At 47.8% G+C, this 8,806-nt stretch overlaps 1 protein-coding gene across 1 annotated transcript; it reads right to left on the bottom strand.

Moving 5' to 3' along the window:
- Window positions 1–252: 252 nt before the first annotated feature.
- Window positions 253–6,414, bottom strand: LOC122365755 (60S ribosomal protein L23). The gene is made up of 5 exons (XM_043337244.1): window positions 6,278–6,414; window positions 4,195–4,278; window positions 3,654–3,782; window positions 1,136–1,249; window positions 253–381 (listed from the first exon to the last, which is right to left on the bottom strand). The coding sequence occupies exons 1-5, from the start codon at window positions 6,288–6,290 to the stop codon at window positions 299–301; spliced, it is 423 nt and encodes a 140-aa protein (XP_043193179.1). The 5' UTR covers window positions 6,291–6,414; the 3' UTR covers window positions 253–298.
- Window positions 6,415–8,806: the final 2,392 nt, after the last annotated feature.

An 8,806-nucleotide genomic window follows, 5' to 3' on the forward strand; every position in this document is an offset into this window, starting at 1 on the left:
GCGGAATACCCTGTTGCCTCAGCCGCGCTGCTGAGCTGCGCCGAGGACTGAAAACGGAACGCCTGGCTGGGTGTTGCCTGATAATTGTGAGGTGATGCGCCTAGGAGAATCACAACGGCTGTCGTCTGGCGCCCATAACTTCCAGCATTTCTGAATTCCGAAATGAGAGGACCCAGTTACGCATGTAACAAGTGCTGTTCGTCTGTTTTCTGTTTGCTAATGCCTAATATCCGACTCTGCAAACTCACGGTATGGTATTTTTTCTGTTTATTTGTGTATCGTGTGATGGTCGAACAGGCTATTGGACACTGCTGGCGTTGCTGGCGATCCTGGGCCAGAGGTCGGCGCACTCCTTGGAGACGGGGCCTGTCACGGCCGATCCTGCCGGCATACAGGGAGACGCTAATCAGCACGGTCGCCCCCATCGCAAAAAAAAACACGACATACCCGTAACGTCAAATAGACCGTCAACGAGTGCCCGAGTCGCCACCTGTCGTCCAACCGAGTCCACCACCCGAGTCGTCCCTTTACATCCTCTGCGGAACCCAATGTAGGATATTGACAATAGTAACGGGACTAGTGAAAATGTACAAAAATAAATTCATAATATATGCCCAATCCCTTATTTGTCATGGAGAATGGGGCTGTCGGGCCCCATAAAAAGCGTTTCACGCAGGACGACTACATACTGTCACGCAGAAGGTCCAGACAGAGAAAACTGAAAAGCATTAATGAGAATACTGAAAAGCATTAACGTGCATGCATTAACAGCTAAGTTCATTGATGTGTTGAATGTTGATCCCAACAAGCAACAACAGACTAGTCATGTCTGCCGATATTAGTTGGGGACATTAATGTTGCACATATCCGACAACAGTGTGGAAGGGCACCTGCACTGCTGCTAATTATGTGCTGCCCCTCGTCCTGGACCTAACCTCCCGGCTCCGACCCCACCCGATGCTGAAAATGAATGTGATACTGAACATTCATACTGAAAGAATGTTGAGATAAGCGGTGCGCCAACTCCACCAGTGGTTAGTCTCGGGCAACACGGCTATTCTCAGCCCCAGAGGAGCGGTCAGCGGTGAGGGGTGGACTGGAGCCGCCACCTCTCGCGCCGCGCGCGGTGACTCACCCTTCATCTCGCCCTTGTTGTTGACGATGACGCCCGCGTTGTCCTCGAAATAGATGATGGTGCCGTCCTTCCTGCGGATGCTCTTCCGCTGCCGGACCACCACCGCCTGCATTACTGCGGACCGGGGGAGACGGTGATATAAGACAGTGATGGAGCCATACATTGTCGCAACTGGCTAATGCAAACAATGCGTACAACTCGGGCTTAACCCTCGCATGTGTGCGGCGTTTGCCAGCTTCTAATGTGTAGGGGGGGGGGGGGTCGGTTGGACCCCCCCCCCCTTGCCGTTTGGCCCCTGATCGAGCTAGAGCTTCGCGGAAAAAACGAGCGTGTTGCCCGTGACGAGAGGAAGCCGATGATACCCAATTTTAAGGTCCTAGGTCATTGGTTGACCTTCCAGGTCAGGTCAATGACCCAAAGTCGGGAAAATCGAGACCTGTTAGAAAGTCGTAAAGTGTGGCCGCTAAGGGGTTTTTCGGGGTGCTGATCACGAATATCGTGTTAGTTTTGATCACAGATGATGTCTTGAAGCATTTAGACCAGGTCGGGTCAGGTCAGGTCAGGTCAACCAGTAGGCGTCGTGACGGGTATTCGTAGTACGTGTCAACCGCCTCTGACAGCTTCGTAACATGTTACGAAGTCACCAAAACTACTTCGTAAATGTTCAAATGGTTGCTAAATTCGAATTCAGCTCCAAAAACTAGCCTAGAAACATGTAAAACTCGAAAAAGTGACCCGAGGTCACCCGAGGTCACCAAAGGTCAATGACCTGACCTGACCTTCAGGTGACCTTGACACACACGGGAGTAACATCAAATCACATGTTTGAACGTTTGAAACCACGAAAAGCTTGCAAACACGCGGCTAGTGCGAGCCGACATACGCGAAATCGCGATTCCGGCCAAACATGGTCTCGGAAAAGAGGTCACAGGTCAAAGGTCATTTGGGTCAGGGTCATGAAATTTTCAGAGTAGGTGTAAAATTGATCAATGCGAGGGTACTGAAAGTTTCGTCGCGATCGGCCGCTTTTTACGCGAGTTATTCGCGAAAAACCATGGGGGGGGGTCCATCCGACCCCCCCCCCCTACACATGCGAGGGTTAATTTGCAAACAGGCAAGGTAGGTGGATATGTAAAAACCTATGCCAAGACACTCATGACCAGTCAATCTAAATCTGAAAAAGCAAACACCATGGTCCTCAGCTGATGCATGGTGGTTACACATCTGTCGGCGTCTCGTGTCGTGGAAAGCAGCAGAGCCACCGGATCCCAGTGAATGACACGCCATTGATCTAGCACATATCTATACCGGCAATGGGAAACGTTCCAAAGTCGGCTCAAACAAGTGCTGTTCGATATTGTTGGTGCAGACTAAGCCCTAAGGTTGCATATAACATTGACACATTAGGTAATGTGTCAATATGCATGTCGTTCCTCGCCCAGCTCGAGGTCAATGATTCCACGCAGTGCCAGGGATTGGGCGTCTAAGTAGTCCCACCTAACTCGTCTCTCAGCCCAGTAGCGACCGGAGGTAAGCTAAGTTGAAAGGTCGGACAATATAATTCACGTAGGTAGTATCATCAGACACCAACAAATGCCAAATTTTCCCTGCATCGATATTTTGGTAACAAATGGAGGAATAACTTGTAAGAATGGTAGAGCTAAAGCATTGAAGAACATTTGACAGCCCCCTGAAGCTCATTACGGAGCGAGCGAAGCGAGCGGAGTCTCGTTATAGATTAACGGAAATTTCTGAGTATGAGCGGCCGGCCGGCCGGCCGTGCGGACGCTTTTACGAGGCTTATATCTAAGCAACCACTTGACCGATTTACATGCGGTAATTTTTGTTGTAGGGTAGCTTCATTCCTTCTACCAAGTATTGGACTATTCCCGATGCATGTGGGTGATCCCTTATGCACGTGCCACGTGCAAAACGAAGAGGTGTCAGTTTTGTAACAATTGCAATGTCTCGGTAACTACTGGGCCCATTGCGCTGAAAGTTGGCATGTAGGTAGGCAGTAGGCACCCACTAGGCAATGCATATCCATGTGCCACAGTGGGGGTGCTGCTGCACGTGCGCACGTGCAGGGGTCGTTCCCAGATCTCGAGAACGGCTGGACCGATGGCGCTCAAATTTGGTACACGGTTAGGGACCAGTTAGTAGGGTGCCGCTTCCAGATCTCGAGAACGGCTGGGCTGATTGTTCTCAAATTTGGCACATCGCTAAAGACCGGTTAGTAGGGTGCAGTGCACAATTTAGTTGGAGGTACCCCATCGCCATTTCGCACGTGCAAGGCCCACCCTCTCGCTCGCTCTGTTGGTCGTCCCAAAAGGCGTTTTACTGGTTTGCTAAGATGTTAGAGTTGAGGGCAGCCATTTTTAAAGAGAAAAACTTCTGGGTGGGTATCCAAAACACACCCACCCCACGCTAAGGTTCCCAACACGTCAGTGCCCATGAGTCGACAAATCGTCATTCACCCATCAAACATCAGTTGCAAGCTAGCCCGACGCCCACTCACCCTTTTTGCGGAGTTCTGGCTTTCCCTTTTTGACGCAGGCCACGAACATGTCCCCGACGCCGGCAGAGGGCAGTCGGTTCAGGCGGCCGCCGATGGCGTACACGGCGATCACGTACAGGTTCTTGGCGCCTGGCAGAGAACCCGCACACTGTCAACTCATGACACAACACATAGCTCAACCTACACAACCCACATAAACCACACACTCTTCACAGCAATGCCCTGAACTGATTACCTACATGTGGAAATATCATATAGGTATGCAAGAGAAAAATGTCTGATAATGGTAATCAAACCAGGGTAAATGTGTGAACATGAATAAAAAAGTATAACTGCATTGATAAATTGAGTGTTGATCCCAAAAAGCTACAACAGATTGGTCGTGTCTGCCGATATTAGTTGGGAACATTAATGTTGCACATATCCGACAACAGTGAGGAAGGGCACCTGCACTGCTGCTAATAATGTGCTGCCCCCTCGTCCTGGTCACCTCCCAGCTCCGACCCCACCCAATGCCGCAGGAGGGGCCGGTGAAACTCACCGGTGTTGTCGGCGCAGTTCATCACGGCCCCCACTGGCAGAGCCAGCGAGGTCCGGAACTTGGCTCCCGCCGCTCCTCCGCGTCCTGCCAACAACACACGTTTGTCAGTGACATGAATGTTTAACTGGTTTAGTTTCTGTCTCGCACATCAGAATTAGTTTAAAAATAAACTAATAGCTCTTTAAAAATAATCTAATAAGCTCTACCAACTGAGCCTGTCCCGTAGCTCAGTTGGTAGAGCATTGGACTCCCGGTAGTGAGAGCCCGGGTTCGAGACGCTCCGGCGCTCGATATTTGAGACTCCTGACAGGGATGGTCTGCGGTTGGTGGGAGCAGCCGCAGCCAGTTGATGTCAGTTGAGTGGGACAGGCCGTGTCCGGCTTTGAAGGGCACGTTAAACTTTGGCATCTTAATTATCCCGTTACCCGGAATTGCCCGATCGGACGGTAGGGGTCGAGGTCTACGCAATAAGCTCTGCTTAGCGTGGGCTCTGGCTCTGTCAATCCATCCATTCAAACATTCGAACTAAATTTATTAAAAAAAATGTTAATTGGGGCTTTATGGTGCGCCAACTACAAAGGTCATTTTGCGCCCACAAAAATAAATAAGAAATTGAATGAATTTGCGAATGTTGCCATTACAAGCAAGCATAGTCTTCATAAATCAAGAGAAAATGCTTGGCATTAACAGCCAGCCATTGTCATTGGTCACACTTTTGATGAGCTTACATGTAATTATCCACAGATCTTATTTGAAAGCAGTCTTCATCTGATGCACTCTCATACTTCATACAAAACACCACATATTTAAGATGTTTGTGTGACCATCAAGGCACTAAACAATGCACCAAATTTGGTGTCATTGTTCTGTCATGCCCCAATAAATGAGCTAATTATGCTGAAAATTGGTTTTAAAATGCACTGAGTTTCATGTCAGAATTGGGAGGTTACTGAAGTGCAGGCACCATTTCTAATCTTAACAGTGGCTGGGTCAGCCACACTTAAACTTGGTCGGTACGGAACAAGCCAACAGGTAGCCAGTACTAATTGGAATGTGTGTGACTGACGACTGAACATTGCACTATTACAGGCTGTGCTCACTATTGCAGTTCTTGCTTCTAGCTCCAAAGTAATCTAATGACTGTGGTTTTCTGCCTTTCTTCTAAAATTTGTTGAGATTCAGTTAATGAATAAGTATGAGATCATAGGTAACGGTACTGCCATGGTTAATAAGGTTGTAGAGTTTATTCATCTCCAAATGGAAGCTGGAGATACATCAAGATGAGCAATGTCAATAACTCCTTCAACATGGATAAGCAATGGTTTCATAATACTGTGTTGGCCTATTTCACATGAAACAAACCATCTGGTTTCTGGTCTGTTTAAATGTTTCAGCCATTTGTGTAGCACATATCCGACAACAATGGAGAAAAATACCAGCACTGCTGCTAATTATGAGTAAATTAGATGGATAGCTCCAATCTAACAAACTATAAGGATATGAGCTCTGTTCGCCCCCAGCTTATTTATCAGCAGGCTGCAAGCATGCTGCAACTTCTTGGCTCCTCATTCGTCGACGAATTGAAGTGGTCTATTCGTTAACCAATGAGAGGCCAAGAAGCGCCAGCAACAACTTCCATATGTGAGGACAACCGACAGCACGCTGATCAAGTACAATTGGGTCAGCATGGCCTCTTGCACATTGACTTTTGAGCAGCATAATAAAGGTGAGTTGACGCAATTTTTTTTCTTCCTATTCCATGCTAGCTCTAGCTTCATTCAGACATTCTGACAAAATTACAGATATCTATAAAAATGTTTATTCTCAAAATATAAAAGAAAAACAAAAAAAAACAATCGAAAAGAAACGGAACCCTCTAATTAAGTTTAGTCTATAATGCGCAACGAACGCGCCACGTGAGCAAGGAGGAATAAAAACACCACGGGAGGGCATCAGACCGTTGATTTATACAAACAGCATGATGAAAAATATTAATATTATGTCATATTCTACAATAAAAGCACAGCGAGAAACAGTAGAACCTCACCAATTCAGAAATAAATTGAAAAACATGTTCACCTACCTCTCTTCGACATTTTGGGATCTCAAAAGGAAGTGTACATTGCCTAGTGATGGTATGTCTTCATCCGAATATTTTCTAAAAATACGACCAATTCATGCATGAAAGTAACCAAACACACCTTGAAAATTATCGATCTCTTTTTAATTTATTAGAAACAAATCGAGCAATAAGCAGATTAGATTTTTCGATAACATACCCCACAAAACAAAGAAGCTCTAGACATTGACCAGTAATTCAAAAATGTTAGGCAATACATACACTTCTTCGCGATAAACAAGCGGTCGCAAGTCAGCCCTGCATTGACAAACATCAGTGAAAACTCGAAATAACTTGCGCAAAAGACCCATTCAATTGCTTTCTTAAGTCCTATTTAATTTCCGTTTTTGCGCCACTACCCATGGCGCATGCCGGTTTTGATATGTAGAAGCTGCCGTGCGCACGATCAGATCTCAGACCTTGTTTCATACTGGATATAAATGGCAGGGGTGGACAATTGTGCCGAGTTGGAGTAGCACGAGTCTTCCCGATTCCACGCCGGCTGCGCCAGCTTGGCTTTGGAGCCGCACCAGACTGCGGAGGTCAAGGTCACCGCTAGGGCGGCGGCGGATTTGCTGCGTCCGTGCAGTGGCGGATCCAGGAGAGGGCAAAACGGGCATTTGCCCTCCCCAAAGCTAAATCGTGTGGGCAAGACTATCTTTTTGCCCCTCCCAAAGCATGCTGAGATGAGAAAATCTAATAGGGCGTCGATGCCTATCTGAACGAAAAGTAGGACCTTCCGTGACGGCCATTCTGAAGGAAGGTGCTGACCGCTCGCTGCTGATGATTCAGGTCGATATGCTGTAACAGATGGAACTCCCTGGCCTGAACTGAACGCATGCAGCTGTAGTGTAGCGTTGTAAAGTCGCTTGGTCACCGGTGCGGCGGTGGGTCGGGGTGGCAGAATGGGTCAGAAACTTTTGCCCTCCCCAAACAGATCGGCTGGATCCGCCCCTGCGTCCGTGCAACCCCACTCGGCATACCTACTTCTCTACCCCTGATAAATGGTACGGACTTGCGCGTGCCAGGCACCCTTCTAACTGGTCACCAACGCTGGCAACTTCCGATCCGTGATAAAATAATCACTGGCGCCACCACCGTCCACACTCCACAGAGATGCTGCGGCCTGTAACGGAACCATGCCCAGTGCCCACTGCCAGTGCCCAGTGCCCATACCCTGCAGACCGCAGAGCTCCACGGCTCCGCTCGCTGCGCCGACCGTGACTTCCGCGCGGACGGCCGCGGAAGGTACGGACGAGTGAGAACCAGGCAGCTGCGGTACGAGCTGGAGGCCCGGGCGGTCGGGCTGGACGGAAGTGAGGCAAGACTGTCACGAACTGCAGAGGCAGGACGCTGGAAATACGGCACGCCGCACACGGGCATGCGATTGGATCGGTGGGGAAACTGTTGCCTACGTGAGTGCACTAAAAGCCAACTAAGCGTGAATACACATATGTAAGCATGTAGGGGAAGATGGGGTAACACCGCTCTTTGGGGAACACCGCCCAACCCGATATCAGAAATATGAAAAGGTCTAGGGTGACAGCTGACTGTCTTTTGGCAGCGTGACGTCAACACAAGTGCAGGTATGTGCACTGTGCACTGTGCAGTGCACTGCATTGGTTTAGGTGGTTTGCGAGAAAATCCTCATTTTACGTTTCGTGAATACGTTTTATACTATTTTTCTAGCATAATAAGCGAAAGAAAACCTATCTTATTTGACAGACATTAGTCCTGAAGTAGTATTTTTGCCATAATTAGGACTCATCCAAGCATTACGTGCTCCTGCTCGAGCGGAATTTTTGTCGTGCTGCCATATTGAAAAATGCAGACATTTGGGTAACACCACCCACTTGGGCAATTTGGTATTTAATAGCACATTGTGCGGAAAGACGCGGTAAAAGGCAGTCGATAGCTCTCAATGCGCACGTTTGAAAATATTTCGACCATTTTTTATCTTAAAGCAATATTGGGGTCACCAGAGGTCATCAAAGGTCAAAATTTGCCAAATGTCATTATATTTTCAGAAAACATGCCGTTATCTCAGGAACTATAATAGCTAGAAAAGCGCATGGGAAAGAAATCGATAACTTTTGAACTCCTCTTTTGATAAGGTTACCATCAAAATTGACCTAATCAAAATATACGTGTATAGTGCCGGACTATCGCATCAGAAGGCACAGAAGAATATGCTTTATAAAACTCTTTTTTTTTGCAATTTTGTCACCGCTTCAGAGCTACAGTAGATGCCAGAGTCCTTTGAAAGTTGCAGTGCACGATGTAATAAGGCCATTGGTAGTTACAACTTGTATGTCTCGGAATCTTATAAGTTCATCGTACTTAAATCCCCCAAGAAATCGCTCGGGTCGAAGCTTTCGAATTGTATCACAAAACTCCGTCAGCGTGTCGTAATCGGGTTCGGGGGTATCGGTCGCAAAATTGAGGACGTTTTGCGACCGATTGGATTCCCCGTGATGGGGTACATCGAAATAG

Source organism: Amphibalanus amphitrite, unplaced genomic scaffold (genome assembly GCF_019059575.1).
Source record: "Amphibalanus amphitrite isolate SeventyFive unplaced genomic scaffold, NRLGWU_Aamphi_draft 000761F_arrow, whole genome shotgun sequence".
NCBI classification, from domain to species: domain Eukaryota; kingdom Metazoa; phylum Arthropoda; class Thecostraca; order Balanomorpha; family Balanidae; genus Amphibalanus; species Amphibalanus amphitrite.

Coding starts and splice junctions, on each gene's coding strand:
- LOC122365755 (XM_043337244.1), bottom strand. Junction 3,783..4,194: donor GAACTGCGCCGACAACACCG/GTGAGTTTCACC, acceptor GTTCTCTGCCAG/GCGCCAAGAACCTGTACGTG. Junction 1,250..3,653: donor GCCAGAACTCCGCAAAAAGG/GTGAGTGGGCGT, acceptor CCCGGTCCGCAG/TAATGCAGGCGGTGGTGGTC.